At 38.3% G+C, this 16,028-nt stretch overlaps 2 protein-coding genes across 3 annotated transcripts in view; both read right to left on the bottom strand.

The window, feature by feature from the left end:
• The window catches only part of RSBN1 (round spermatid basic protein 1), a 49,428-nt gene extending 44,629 nt beyond the window's left edge, over positions 1 to 4,799 (bottom strand). Inside the window, exon 1 of the mRNA XM_059375790.1 lies at positions 4,055 to 4,799. Within this exon, the coding sequence (XP_059231773.1) occupies positions 4,055 to 4,760 (706 nt within the window). The 5' untranslated portion in view covers positions 4,761 to 4,799. The remainder of the gene's footprint in view (positions 1 to 4,054) is intronic.
• A 918-nt stretch (positions 4,800 to 5,717) lies between these two features.
• The window catches only part of PTPN22 (protein tyrosine phosphatase non-receptor type 22), a 58,315-nt gene continuing 48,004 nt past the window's right edge, over positions 5,718 to 16,028 (bottom strand). For both annotated transcript variants that reach the window (XM_059375789.1, XM_059375788.1), the window contains exons 20-21: positions 11,120 to 11,197; positions 5,718 to 6,857 (exon numbers count right to left, since the gene is read on the bottom strand). In XM_059375789.1, coding sequence (XP_059231772.1) covers positions 6,793 to 6,857; positions 11,120 to 11,197 — 143 coding nt within the window. In that variant the 3' untranslated portion in view covers positions 5,718 to 6,792. The remainder of the gene's footprint in view (positions 6,858 to 11,119; positions 11,198 to 16,028) is intronic.

Here is a 16,028-nt window from a genome sequence, read left to right on the forward strand (position 1 = left end):
TCTTTGGGATCCAAGCCTTAAGACCTTAGATTTGACACCAAAAGCATGATCCATAAAAGAAAAAAGAAAGAAGAAATTAGACCTCAACAAAATTTACAACTTTTGCTCTGTGAAAGAGCACATTAGAGGAGAGAAAGACAAGCAACAAAAGTGAGAGGAAATATTTGCAAGCAATATATCTGACAAAGGACCCATATATGTAATATACAAAGAATTCTCAAAACTCAACAGTAAAAAAAAAAAAAAAAAAAAGGACAAACAATTCAATTAGAAAATGGGCATAAGACATAAAAAAGAGACAGTTTATTGATACATGGCCAGCAAATGATGGTCAAAATAAAGATGTTAAATTTCACTAGCCACTAGGGAAATGCAACTTAAGTCCATGAGTGGTAATACTTATTACACATCAGAACACATAAAATAAAAAAAAGAGTTAACAATACCAGATACTGGCAAGGATGAGGAGAAAGTGAAAATCTTATACATTGCTGGTGGGAATGTAAAATTGTGCAGACATTTTAGAAAATAGTTTGGTAATAACTTTAAAAAAAAAAATAAATAACAACACCTAAACATACATTTCTATGACCCAGCAATTGCATTCCCAGAGAAATAAAGGAAAATTTACATCCACACAAAGACCTGAACATGAACGTTCAGAGAACAACCAAACTGGGAAGAACCAAAACATCATTCAGTAGGTGAATGGTTAAACTGTGGTACATCTCTACCACAGAATACTACTCAGCAATAAAAAAGTAGTGAGCTATCGATATATACAACTTGAACGGATCTCAAGGGTATCATGCTGAGTGAAAAAAAAGCCTCAAAAGATCACATACTATATTATTCCATCTATAACATTCTCAAAATGATATACAGTTGTAGAACAGATTGGTGGTTGCTAGAGGTTAAGGAAGGTGGGGAGATATAGTTGGTACCTAAGACTTTCAAGGGTTTAGCACAAGGGCATCTTTGTGGTGATGAACAGTTGTGGACCTTGATTGCAGTGGTGGTTAAATTAATCTACAGGTGATAAAAGGCACAGAATTAAATACACACCATTGTACCAATGTCGATTTCCTGGTGTTGGTATTATACAATAGTTATGTAAGAAGTATCCACTGGGAAAAACAAATGAAGGGTAAAAACTTCTCTGGACTGTTCTTGCAATTTCCTGTGAGTACATAATTATCTCTAAATAAAAAGTTAAAATACTTTCTGAAAATCTTAGGATAAGGGAGGGAAGACATAACTCTAAATAACAAGGATCTAGCCATTTTCCTTATTAATGTTAGAGTTGTTTCAAGGGCAAAGCTTGATAAAATAACAAAAGGCAGTTCTGAAAGTGCCTCATACCAGCCACTGTTTTAAGTACTTTCCACATACTGCCCCATTTAATCCACATAATAAACTTGTAAAACAAATACTCCAATCCCATTATACAGACAGGAAAACTGAAGCAGAAAGTGGTTAAAGTAGTTTGCCCATGATCAAACAGTAAGCAGTAGAGCCATAAGTTCAACTTAAATTGACTCCAGAGGTATACCTCCTGCACACCACTGTAACAAGTATAAAGATGTTCAGCGAAAAAAGTAAAGATAGCCATCAAAGTGGGTGCAAAAGCCTGGATTAAACAAGGTTAAGCCAGTTTGTTTTCTACAGGGTTCTCAGAAGTTTTAAAATACCAGTCTATGTCATGTACTTAGAAGGCTATATATACAGTTTCTCCCCCATGTATAAGGCCAGGGAGCCTTTTTCCTACAGAATACATAATGCAACAGACCCTCACTCAAAACTTAAAATGTTTAAAACTAGACTTGTAATCCTTCTACAATACATACAAATATCAAATTGTTATGCTGCATACCTGAAACTAATATAACATTTTATGTTACTGTATTTCAATTAACAGGAAAAAAGGTAAGATGTTGAAATTACCAGATCTTAACCTACTTCTTCAAGTATTGGCACACTACAGATGCTTCAAGCTGTGTTGTCGTATATGGTAGCTACTAGTCAAAAGAAACTAGAATTAAATAAAATTAAAAATTCAGTTCCTCAGCTACACCGGCCCCATTTAAGTCTTCAAGACTTATTTCAAGGGCCACATATGACTGATGCTCCCATATTGGACAGCACAGATATAGAACATTTCCATCACGGAGAAAGTTCTGTCAGACAGCACTGAGTTAAAGATTTGTGTTTGTTTGTTTTTTAAAGAACACGGGGCCTGTGCAATCCTCAGAGAAGAAGCACACTGTTGTTTATTATACGTTTAACTGCCCCTATCCCACCTTAAAAAGGGGCAAGGTCAGAAGTTTTTGATGGAGCTGACTACTGCCATTCTGATCCCAAGGCATGGGAAAGGGGTAAGCAAAGAAGGGGAAAAAGTAACTGAATACCATGAAAAAAAATACTATGAAAAAAAGAAAGGAACTACAAGCCACTGGGGGACAATGCTTGAACTGGGATTCAAGGATCTGGGTTCTACTCCTTATTATACCAATTATTCATTTAAAGTTTGTACTTGGTACTAATTGTGGCTTAATTAGACAAGTCTCTTCACTACTTTGGGCCTGGGTTTCCTCTTCCACAATATAAATCTGAATTAGTTGATCTCTAAGATTCCCTCTACCTCTATATGGTTAAAACACACACACACACACACAGAAGAATGAAAAGACGGGAAATAGAAGACAGCAAGATCACTACATACTAGTGGTGGAAACTGGCAGTCCTATCAGATTGGCACAAGTTTTATTCCTGAAAATAACATCTGGATACCACCAAAGGAAGAAAGATTTCATTCAATTCAATAAGTATTTATTGAGCAATTATTTGCAACAAACTGCACTATTTGGAAGTGGCACCACAAAAAAACTGATTAAGTCAAGACCAAGTATATGGAAGGAATCCAAGACTCACAAAACTTTAGATTGAAAGGCTTTGTTCATTAACATGTAATAACTCAGCTGCCCCAATACTAAGAAATACTAAGATATTTATATCTTAAAATCTTCCTGAGGAAACAGAACTAAAAATTATGTAAAATCATATAAAAATCCACGGTATGATCAAAATTCCTACCCTCACCCCACAGAAAATACAAATAAATGCTACGTGTACTTGTGAACAGGAAGACACCAATTTTGGTAAATCTAATTTCTCTAGATCCCACATTTAATTGCGTAGACCTATATTTTCTGAGTTCAATATTTTTGACTCTAGTGAGGGTTACTGGAATCAAATAAATTCCTTGTGTGTGTGTGTGTGTGTGTGTGTGCGCGCGCGCGCCAGAAAGAATAAATTGCAACTGGAATTCTTGCTTCTAACTATTCACTTACTGCACATTTCCCACTCGTCACAGTCATAGTTAGTCCTATTTCCTAGGATCAAAAGGGAGAGAAAACCTTCCCCAATCGTCTTCCTAGAATTAAGATTTAACATAAAAATTTTAAACTATTTCACCTCCAGATTTAAAAAAAAAAAAAAAAAAACACTACGAACTACGTTCGATATTTTTACCTTGCAGAAGCTAAAACAACCTGTGAGTCGAGTAACCTCTGTAAGAATTCAAACTCATTAAAGCCCCACAGCATACCCGTGAATATTTTGGAGCCTGGGAGAGTGAACAGTTAAGATTTCCACCAAAGATAACAAGAAGAAAGGATTTTAGCGACAGGTCTTTACTTTAGAAAAACAGTTTTTTAATACCCCAGCCACTAATCCCACGCCAAGGACCGCGCGGCGCGGAAACCCTGGCGAATTTGAAAACAAACGTTGGTAGAGGCTCGGGGTGAAGGGCGGGGGCGGGGAGGGATAGCCTGGTAAGGGGGTTAGCAACTGACAGCTCGGCCTCGAAATGAGAAGCCTCAAGTAGGTCAGGCTGTGTCAACGGTTTGAAATCCAGAGTCCACCCCAGTGGGCTTAAGGGAGTAGAGCAGCAGGAGGTAAGTCGGGGTCTGGCGTCTTTCAGTGCTAAAGGGGCGGGATATCAGAACTGAGAGAGACCTAAAGCCCAAGCTCGGGGCAGTTCGCCCGCTCTCACCTCTCTTGGGGGCCTTGGTCAGAGGCACCCCTCCAGTCCTCTCGCCGTTTTCCTGCTTGTCCTTGTGCTTGAGATCGCCAGGAACGCAGGAGCTGGGGTCACCATCGGAGCCGCGGTGGTGATGGTGCTTGTGCCGCTCCTTGTGGCCCTTATGCTTGGGCCCGGCCGCGCTCACCGTCAAGGGAGAGAAGGTGAAGAGGGCCGAGGTGCCTGGGGCCGGGAGCGGGGCAGCGACAGCGGGCCCGGCGGGTGCCAGCGAAGGTGGCGGCGGAGGCGGCAGGAGCAGAGGCTCAACAGGGCCTGGGACGGTTGGGGCTGCATTCGTTGGCGGCAGCGGCCCGGGATGTTGGCGGCTGCGACGCCGCCGGTGAGGGGGAGCGAGAGGGGGGTCCTGGCTCGGCCGCCCCCGCTTCTCCTGAGACCCCCCACTGCTCGCTCGGCGCTGCCGCTTCACTCCCCGCGGCGAGACCCCAACATGAGGTTTCTCCTTCCCTTCTTTGTCCGGCTCTTCCTGCGCCGCCACCGCCCGTACTACGCGCACTGCTCCGACCTGCGCAGCCATTTCACCCACAAACACACATTTAAATGGCCCGACCGCCCCCCCGTCCGCGTTTCGCGCAAGCGCCGCCCGCGCACGGCCCGCTGGGCATTGGAGTCTCTCCCCCGCCCTCCACTTCTCGCCGGTTCTTCCTCCGGAGCTGAACATGCCGGAAGCGGCCGTTCCCTGCGCTTCTCCGCAGGCCTCTCCGAGCAAGCTCTATTGTAAAACACCCTGGGCGGCGCAGAGCCTCATGGGAGCGGTAGTTCCCTTGGGCCCCCGCCGCGTCCCTAACTCTGGGAGTGGAGGAGCGGAAAGAGAGCGTGAGCCGAGTCACGCTTCGGGAGGCGACGCAACCGCTGCTGGGCGGAGAATTGCCGCCAACCGCCTTAACGGCCGAAACAATGTTAGTGGTTTTCAGAGTCGGCCGGCGCGTTCCCATTATCGTGTCCGTGTGCTGCTTCGTCATTTCATACAGAGTCGGCGGTCTCCATAGGTACTTTTATATTTCGTAGTCCTCTCATAACCTTTGTGAGGTAGAAGAATCTGCGGCCTTTTATCTTTGGACATGCGATGTACCGAAGAGGAAAGGGGAACTTGATCATACGTAAAATGAGGGCGATTTGGGTTTAGAATCGGATGGGGCCGCAGTGAAGACATGTTTTAACCTCTTCGTGGGCACAGCTCCAGGCTGGCAAAGGCAGGTGCAAGAACAGCCCGGACGCCTGGTGAGCGCCGCCGCACCTCACCTTCGAGCCTGGAGAGGTAGCGGCCATCATTTATGTCGAATCCATCCCCACGGTGACGAAAAAAATTCTAGAAGGAAAACCTTGTTTTTAAGCTTTTTTAAACAAGTTTCTCCCCGCCCCCAAGTCGCAAGTATAGGGTTGCATGAATTTGAGAAGTGTGTCTACCACAGAACATTCCAAAAATCGTCACTGTTCACCAAGGTTGCTGCCCGGAAATTCATTCACAATTCCATCGTCAAGATTTTAGATTTTTACCTAAGATTCTGTTCGCGTGTTTGGTCCTTGATGAGGATCTTTGGGAGTAATTGATTACAATGAAGTACTCAGGAACACCACTAGTGCCTGGAGAAGTATTCAGCTAAATAAACACAAAAGCTGGTTTTTAAAACAAAGTTTATTCAGCACCTATTGTGTACTTTGTGCTATAATAAATAGGTTAACATATCATCCAATTAGCCCTATCATGAGGCTTCCTAACGAAAGGTATTGAAGAACAAATGCTGTTTTAAGTATTTCATGTTTCTAAAAGAAAGAAACTTCTAAGTTAAAGTCATTAGGAGAACTCGGGAATCCTCTGTAACATTAATTACCCATTGACTTATTTGTTACATAAAATCAGATTTGAAAACTCAGATTTTCTAAAACTAAGGCAGACCCACATTCATAGGGAAAATTTCTTAAACCTCTGATTGGTTGGATATAAGTCGCATGTATTTATGCAGGTCCTTCGAAATGAAAAATGCTACCAAAAGATAGCTATTTTGCTGATTATTCTAGACTTGGTAACTGAATAACTGGTTAAAACTTATCAGAAATGTAGTTGAACATCTTGTTAGTAGATATATCCAAATATAGAAATGATTTTATTTACATATTTTATTCTCTTAAGCATAACTTCTTATTATTCTAGTTCTCTAGTTTTCCATCTTTGGGAAGATGTGCAACATGTACTCCATTTAGGCAAAAATAATTCCCAAGGAAGAGTCATTGCTACAAGCACAGGTCAGATTTTGTGAAACACTTTCTGTAGTAATTTTGGCAATGTAAACATTCAGTTGACATCCAATTCTTAAAAACATTTTGAAGTTTATAAAAAAATACTCTGAGGCTTATATTTGTGTAGAAAAGTAGAATAAAAATAACTTCCAAAATGAAAAATAAGTCCATTCAAAAACTGTGTCTCAAAAAAAAAAAAAAAAAAAAACTGTCTCATACAGTGATACAGTGTTCTCTACATAAGCTCAAGTGACAAATTTATTTCCAGTTTCCAGCCCAATATGAGATGAAAATGTAAAGTTTCTGGCACTTATTTGAATATTCTTTTCTAATATTGCTATTAACACATTATATTATCTTCATTGTTGAAATGAATATGGAAACCTTATTTTAGCTAATAGTATTTTAGTACTCTTATTTGCAGATGTACTTGCAGCCTATATTCCAAAGTTGTGTTAAATATTCCAAGTTGGTGGTGGTTTTCTGGGTCCTTTGGGTTTTGAAAAACGATTTGCAAAACCTGAGAACAGAAATAAAATAAAAAATATTTTGTATAGAAATAAATACTTAGATTTTAGAGTGTATTATAACATATGCAAGTACATGGACTTTTTTTCAAAAATTTAGGGAACACCTTTGATTATTTTAATAATAGATTGTAAAGGCATAGTACTTAAGTTAATGCTTAAATGGTAATGGAATATTAATAACATTTTAATTTTGTAGAACACTTACAAATTTTATAATGGTAATAATTAGGTGAAGAACCCTGGTTATAACAACCTTTGGTAATTCAGCAGATACAGTTGACCCTTGAACAGCATTTTCTTTAGCATTTTCTTTCTTTAGCATCTACTTAGCATATATATATTTCTTTAGCATATATAGAACACATATATATATATATAGCAAACAAAATATGTGTTAATCAACTGTTTATGTTGTGCATAAGACTTCTGATCAACAGCTTACCATTAGGAGTTAAGTTCTGGGAGATTCTAAGTTTTTGCGGATTGTCAACTACATGGGGGCAGGGGGGCATCCCTGTCTTCCACATTGTTCAAGGGTCAATTGTAATATCCTTTTTTTCCCAGTTTTACTGACATGTTATTGACCTATAAAATATGTAAGCTTAAGGTATACAACATGATGATTTGATACACATATATATTATGAAATGATTATCACATTAAGACTAAGTAACACCTCCATTCCCTCATAAGATTACCATTCTTCTGTGGTGATGACATTTGGGATTTACTCTAAACTTTCAAGTATATAATACAGTACTGTTATAATTATCATGCTGTACATTAGACCCCCAGAACTTACTCATCTTACAGCTGGAAGTTTGCACTCTTTGACTAACATCCCTCCATAGCTACTGGCAGCCACCATTCTACTCTATATTTCTGTGAGTTTGGCTTTGTTAGATTCTACATATAACTGAAAACATACAGTATTTGTGTTTCTCTAGCTGACTTATCTTGGTGTAATGCCCACAAAATTCATCCATGTTGTCTCAAACAACAGGATTTCCTTCTTTTTTAAGACTGAATAATATTCACACACACACACATAATGTATATATACATATTTTCTTCATTCAGCTGTCAGGTGGAGACTTAGTTGTTTCCATGTCTTGTCTATTTTAAGTAACAGTGCAATGAACATGGGATGCAGATATCTCTTCTGAGGTAATGATTTCATTTCCTTTAGATATATACCCAGAAGTAGGATTGCTGGATCATATGATAGTTCTATTTTTCGTGTTTTCAGGAACTTGTGTTTTCCATAATGGCTATACCAATTTACATTCACAACAGCGTTTTACAGTTCTCCTTCTCCACAGCCTAGCTAATACTTGTCTGTTGTCTTTTTGATAATGGCCATTCTGACAGGTGTGGTTTTGATTTGCATTTCCCTGATGATTAGTGATATCAAGCATCTTTTCACTTACCTGTTGGCCATGCATGTGTCCTTTTCAGAAAAATGTCTATTCAAGTCCTTTGCCCATTTTTTTAACTGAATTGTTTGTTTTTTTAAGTATTGTCCTGAAAAACTAAGTAATTACCTCTGCCCCCCCCCCCCAAAAAGGAGGAAAACAAGAAAACTTTGCACAACAAATGAAAACTATTTCTGGGTCCTTTCAAAAAGATTTGCAGGTTGATAACATTATCTCTTTATCCTTCAACATAGGACTTTTCTTTGATGATGGTATATTTTCAAGGTACTCTGACACAGCAACTTTAGGCACTCAAATTGAACAATGAAAGCTTTGAACAGAACTGAGGAAAAGATCAAATGAGATATTTGTTAAAGCATACAGCACAATGTCTGGCTCATTGTAACTACTTAAGTGTTGCTCCAATCAGAACGAGAAAAATATTATACCAAAACTAGAAGAAAAGGAGAGTACGGAAGAGAAGAAAAGAATATAAAAACAAGAACCCTACTAATATTAAATTTAATAATAGAACCACTGAATTCTCCGAGTGAAACTAAAATTACACTGTATGTTAACTGAAATTTAAATAAAAACTTAAATATCAAGAAAACTAATAATAGTGATGATGAAAAATATTGGGGGGAGAAGCACACAGCCACGCTCATGTACATTTTACTTCTTTGAGTGAGAAAAAAAAAAACAAGGAAAAATATTTCAGGTTAAATAGTTTCATATACATAGTCACAAACTCATCTATTCAGTCTAGATAGCTTGACTATAACCCAAGTAGACTGAGAATAGAAGTAAGAACATAATATACGGGACGCCTGGGTGGCTCAGTTGGTTGGACGACTGCCTTCGGCTCAGGTCATGATCCTGGAGTCCCGGGATCGAGTCCCGCATCGGACTCCCAGCTCCATGGGGAGTCTGCTTCTCTCTCTGACCTTCTCCTCACTCATGCTCTCTCTCACTGTCTCTCTCTCAAGTAAATAAATAAAAAATATTAAAAAAAAAAAAAGAACATAATATACAAGAACTAAGTATCTGAAATTTAAGGGATATCCACATTCAGTCATTTTCACTGATCATTTCTGAATAGATTAGAACAATAGTGAGTTATCTGTTTTTCATGTAGGCCAATCCAGGAAAAATAAAAAATGTTTATAAATCACAAAATTTTAAAATTCACATTTAGATATATTTTTAAGTAAAATATTACGGCAATTTCTGTTGCTTCCTTTCTAAAAAAGACCCAATGAAAAAGTTGTGCTTTTAATTAAGTAAATATTCAAATCTAAGCATATTTGAGAAGAAATAATATGGAGGAAGCTCTGTAATATTTTATCTTCATATTAGATTACAGACTGCTGTGAAGTTATATGGGTCATGAATTACTCAAGCGGTATCATGGATTAAGAGAAAAGAAGCAAGGGAACATTTGTGTTCCTGGCAAAGTTTGGTGCTTTTTTCATAAGTTATATGAAAATATATGAATTTTTTAGCTAAATGATTTCATAAGAATAACTTTTTTTCCCTAACATTTTAAACCTTAGAGTTAACGTAATCATAATCCAAATAACATTTTAAAGCTCAAGAAACATCCCGAGATTCTAGTTAAATAATTTGGCCAAGGTGGAATGAATAGAGACCATAATCCAGGTGAGGCAGAGATTGCTACCTTTCCACCAAAATCTTTCCTTGGTTCTTCAGGAACAGAATTGTATCTCAGCAACTGCCTCCCTAGCATTATCACATTTCACAGTCACTCTTGCAATTTAGATGTAGCACATACCCAAATTCTCTTCAAGGAAATGTGAGATGACATGATATTGCCACTTCCAGGCCAGTACCCTAAGACCAGAAGAGGAGGCCACACCTTTACACGTTTACACATGTTCCTCTCATTTTCTTGCCACGTGTAATCTGGATATGGCAGTAACCCAACTCTAACCATAGGAACAAGGACAAGACCACAGAGCAACTGCCTTCAAGGTCTTGTCCTAGGGAACCTTAGGGGGCTCCCAGACCATTTCATGGGTTCTGCTTTTTCAGTAATAGTTTTTAGTAATAATAGCCTACATTAATTACTATACTTCATATAAAAATTTGTAGTATATGTGATACTATTAAAGAGTATCATGGGGGCGCCTGGGTGGCTCAGTGGGTTAAGCCTCTGCCTTCGGCTCAGGTCATGATCCCAGGATCTTGGGATCGAGCCCCGCATCGGGCTCTCTGCTCAGCAGGGAGCCTGCTTCCTCCTCTCTCTCTGCCTGCCTCTCTGCCTGCTTGTGATCTCTGCCTGTCAAATAAATAAATAAAATATTTAAAAAAATTTTAAAAAAAAGTATCATGAATTTATGTCACATAGAATAATAGGATGACTAAAATAATATAAGATTATTTTAAGTTAATATTAGGGGCAGTGGGGCAAACAGTTCCTTTAAACTATCAGAATTATGCTTCAGCTCCTATGTAGAATGAGCAATATAAGAGAGAGCAACTGTTATTATCATACTTGTGTATTTTTTAACTTTGATTAGATATGAACTGGAGTATCATAGCATCTCAGAATTTCATTTGGCTTTGGCTAGTAACATTTATTTACTACATGCCAGCAGAGTTATTTCATTACCTAGCTTCATTTTCTGCTATGCTAGGCATTTCAGTCCTAGGTAAGTTATTAAGAGGTAACTAAGGTCAAAAATGAGAAAGATAAATTGCATGGAAAGGATATAAATATAAGGACTTAAATATCAACCTTGAATCATACTTAAAGTTGTAACACACTATGAGATAAACATTTTTTTAACTCTATTGGAAAATAACACACATACCAAAATTCAGAAAGGAGCTGGAGAAATTTGACTGAACAGAGTCTGCAGACTTGTTTGGTGGGGAAGAATTACAGATACCTAGAATCAAAAGAAAACAATGTAAGGGAAAAAATGAAGGCAGACTCCAATTACTGTTTATCAGACCACATAATTTTGAAATTAAACTTTTCCTCCAAAGTAATACTCCCAAATAAACATATTACTATATAATGTAACAAAATATAGATGCTTACAAATGGGTTAACACTATAATCTCATTTTGGTGTGGGTATTTTTTTAAGGGTTTTTTGCCCCTTGGAAACAGATTGTCTAGTAAAGCCCAACACTAAAGAGAAATCACTGGAGTATTCAGAAATAACATCCATTACATTTTGAGTCAACTTCTTGGGGGATTCACATTGTGGTTTTTTATTTCATTTTACTTTGCACTCTGATCACTTTTTTTTTTTTTTTTTGAGAGAGAGAGAGGAGAGAAAGAACAAGCCCATGCAGGGGAGTGGTGGAGGGAGGAGGGGCAGAGGGAGAGAGAAAAATTCTAAGCAAGCTTTAGGATGGATCCCACAGTCCTAAGACCATGACCTGAGTCAAAATCAAGAAGAAGCCTAACCAAATGAGCCACCCAGGAGCCACTGCACTCTGATCACTCTTAACATGTTTTAAATAATTTGTTTTGCACATTAGCTCATCCATGGCACGCCTATGGTTTTTCTTACAGTATCCATTACTCCTAAATATCTTTCTTCACTTTCCAGCCTATATTTTTCCCATTATAGATGATTCTAGTTAGGCCCAGAATCTCCCAAAAGCATTGTTATATTGCTTTGTTTTGCTATTTTAGCCACTTACAGGTTGGTTTAAAAATGTTTCTCTTCCCACCACCTTAAGATATTCATGTAAAAGTTACTGCCCAATTTTTAAAACAGTCCAGTGAAAACATCATCCATATTTTGTGCATGCACTACTTAGCAGTGAAAAAAGATGATTTCAGGTTTATAAACCTTCTATAAGACTTTATGTAAAAAGAACATATGATTAGGGAGAAATTATTAAATAGTCACCTTTTTTGGCTTTCAGCATTTTGAGTGTGCAGTATGGGGACTGCATCTGTGTTTGTAAACACATGCCTAATGCTAGGATTCAAGAAAAAAAAACTCTCTTCATGGAGGTACTTGAATATGAATCACTAGAGTACATACTGAATTTCATTCAGATTCAATTAAAATATATATTTATTGAATGCCTATTATGTGCCAAGCCTTGGGCTAGGGACTCAGGATAGAGACATGAATAAGTAAGTGAAGGTGAGAAATTCAAGACATATCAAAATCATCACTAAACTTCATGTGAGCTGACAGAAAGAAAACAGTTGTGCCCAAAGGGCATGTTGTGGGTTTTTGTTTTTTTTTTTTTTTTTTGTTGTTCTTTTATCACAGGGGACAAAATTTGCAAATATATCAGAGGGAACAGCTATTTTGCATATTGGCTTGTCACAGTTTGGTTTGCTTTTTTTGTTTCTTCTTCAAAATGGCAGTGCCATATGGTTGAACTTAATATACTTGCGAGTACCTAGTTTTGTTAAGTTATTATATAAATAAGACTGATTATCCTACAATTCGCTTTTCTCGCTTAATGAAATATCTTGGGTTTTTTCCTGTGGCAGCTCCAGTAGAACTATATTATGTCACAGATATTTTTAAGCAGCCTGCCCAGCATTAATTCCTCCTCCTTCTGATAACAGAATTTGAGTTTTCCTTTAGCAAACCATCCCTCCCCAATTTTCAGCTCCCTTATGTCTGGTGAAGTTGATTCTACTCTTAGATCAAGGAACTGACCTATAGGCCTAATTTTCAGTTGGTGCATTGCCATAATCATACCAGGTATTTAGGTCTAACCTCATTTCTTATTGGTCAGTGTCCATATATAACAATTGTTAAATATTTTAATAATAGTTAACAGTATGACAGTATGACACCGCTCTGCTTAATCAGAATATACTGGCAATAAATTGGTTCAAGGATGGGCAAATGAATCAAACCAAGACAATCAGGCCCAATCAGCCCTAGTCATCAGACTGTTCCTTGAGCAACCAGGAAAGAGCTAATTTTTTCCATCATAAGCCTGAAACCACATGATAAAAGCCTCCTCATGAATGAGCAAACCAGAGTAAAACAAAGCTGGAGATACGGAATGAGATTAGGTCCTGATTATATCATTTGAACTCTTGGTTACAGGCCAATGAATCCCCCTTTTCCACTTAAGCTAGCTTACATTGGTTTTTCTATCACTTGCAACTGAGGGATACCTGAGTAGTGTTTCCCACCAAAAGTAGGCATCAGAAAACATGGTCAATATCTTTAGTTCTTGTCACCCTATAATTCACTCTCCACACAGCAGATAGCAGGATCTTTTTTAAAAACAGATCATGTAAAATCTCTGCCTAAAGCTCTTCAGTGACTTCCCATTACACTTAGAAAAAATTCTAAACTAAGCATGGCCTGTAAAGATTTAACTACCTTCTCCCCCACTTCCACCATCTTGTCAGCCACACTTTACTGCTCTGCCCTCTTGATAACATGCAGCTATGATGGCTTCCTTTCTGTTCCTACAATACACCGAACTCCTACCTCAGAGGGTTTGCATATGCTGTTCCCTCTATCTGGAGGGCTCCTCTCCACTTTTCTCCTGACTGGCTATTCCTTCAGGTCTCAGGTTTAATGATCACTTAGAAAGGGCCTCCTAGACCACTCTTTCTAAAATAAATCCCTTTGGGGATACCTGGGTGGCTCAGTGGGTTAGGCTGCTGCCTTTGGCTCAGGTCATGATCCTAGGGTCTGGGATTGAGTCCCTCATCAGGCTCCTTGCTCAGCATGGACCCTGTTTTTCTCTCTGCCTCTGCCTGCCACTCTGCCTGCTTGTGCACACGCTCTCTCTCTCTCTCTCTCTCTGGCAAATAAATAAATAAAATCTTTTTAAAAATTGAAAAAATAAAATAAATCCCTTTGTAGCATAACAAATAGCATGGAGGACAAGGGGAGATGGAGAGGAGAAGGGAGTTGAGGGAAATTGGAAGGGGAGGTGAACCATGAGAGACTATGGACTCTGAAATACAATCTGAAGGTTTTGAAGGGGCCGGGGATGGGAGGTTGGGGGAACCAGGTGGTGGGTATGAGAGAGGGCACGGATTGCATGGAGCACTGGGTGTGGTGCAAAAACAATGAATACTGTTATGCTGAAAAAAATAAATTTTTTTTAAAAATCCCTTTGTTATTCTCTCTCATAGTTACCCTCTTGGTTTCCTACACAGCATTTATCACCATGTTTTGGTATGTTCGTATCTGTGAATTGTTTAATATCTGAATCCCTCACTAGACTTAAGTTCCACAAAGGCATAGTCTAATACCTGTTGTGTTTCCCATCATATACCCAGTGCCTTACAAAATGCTGGATGCACAGTAGGCACTCAATGAATATTCAATGAATGATTAACACTATGCTTAAATGCAAGCTTAAAACCACAGGTCAAGAACACTCATTTTATTAAAAGTAAGACCAGCTTTAACTACAGACAAGTTAGAGATCCAGACTAAAGGGAGAACATCTGGACTTCAGGAGTCATGAACCATCTGGAAGGGTAAGAGGAGACATACCCAAGTACAGGCAGATAAATCTAAAGCTTCAGGATTTTTTTTTTTTTTTTTTTTTTTTTAAGCTTCAGGATATTTTGAGGGCCAGGTATTATTCTTCACTTAAGGACAAAAGACCAGAGGATGAAGGCAACTGATAAATTGAAATTAGTTTAGATCTAGAGAATGATCTGGGAAGTCTTATTTAGAAATAAGACTCAGGGTGCCTGGGTGGCTCAGTGAGTTAAAGCCTCTGCCTTCAGCTCGGGTCATGATCTCAGGGTCCTGGGATCGAGTCCCACATCGGGCTCTCTGCTCAGCAGGGAGCCTGCTTCCCTCTCTCTCTCTCTGCCTGCCTCTCTGTCTACTGTGATCTCTCTCTCTGTCAAATAAATAAATAAAATATTTAAAAAAAAATAGAAATAAGACTCAGAATTTCTGAGCATCCCACATCTTGAATCTATGCCAACCTAAATTTACCTGCAATTTCTGTATCTTTGATATCCCCAAGATAGGGTTGGGGCTATATTAAAAAAAAAAAAAAAAAGCCAGTTTCTTTCTCTTTTTTTAAGAGAAAGAAAACGGTGTTTCATAAGCTAAGCTGTTCAAACCAAGCTGGCTAGCTATTAAGTCAGTCACTTCTTTGCTTCAGGCTGTTTTATTTCCCCTGTTTTATACTACAGTTTTCTCTGAAATGTTTAAATTCCCTTTTGACTCACTTTAGAGGAAAGAGTATATTTTCCAATCATACTTTATGATCATAGGTAAGAAATCCATTCACTTCTAAGATCAGGTGTAGTGTCAACAAAGGCAAGCTAGAACAAGTTTATTGATGGGATAGTGAAGAGAAAACTTAGCAGAAACAGGTAAGATTCAGCTATAAACCTTCTTATATAGATAATACCATAAATTGTGTTTTCTCAGCACTCTTTGTCCCTCCCTATAACACCAATATAATGCCAAATCACTGTTTGGTCCTTGGTGATTAATCAAGTGGATCAAATTCATAAAAAGTATATCACTATGTTTTATATACTTTGTAGTTATAAATAAGGATTTCTGAGATAATCAATTTCCCACAGTTTCAGGAGTCTTTTGGTTTTGTTTTCATTACAATATAGTGAAAATAATAAGCAACAGACTTTTATTACTAATAATACTTGGCAAAAATGCAAACGTGTCAATACTTTGCTTCTTTCATTAAATCAACACATTTGTTTCACAATATGCTTTGCTGTGACTATTTTCAAAGAAAATACATCCAAGGTTAGACTGCTAGGAATTTT

The sequence above is a fragment of the Mustela nigripes genome, chromosome 14 (assembly GCF_022355385.1).
Source record: "Mustela nigripes isolate SB6536 chromosome 14, MUSNIG.SB6536, whole genome shotgun sequence".
In the NCBI taxonomy this organism is placed as follows: Eukaryota; Metazoa; Chordata; class Mammalia; order Carnivora; family Mustelidae; genus Mustela; species Mustela nigripes.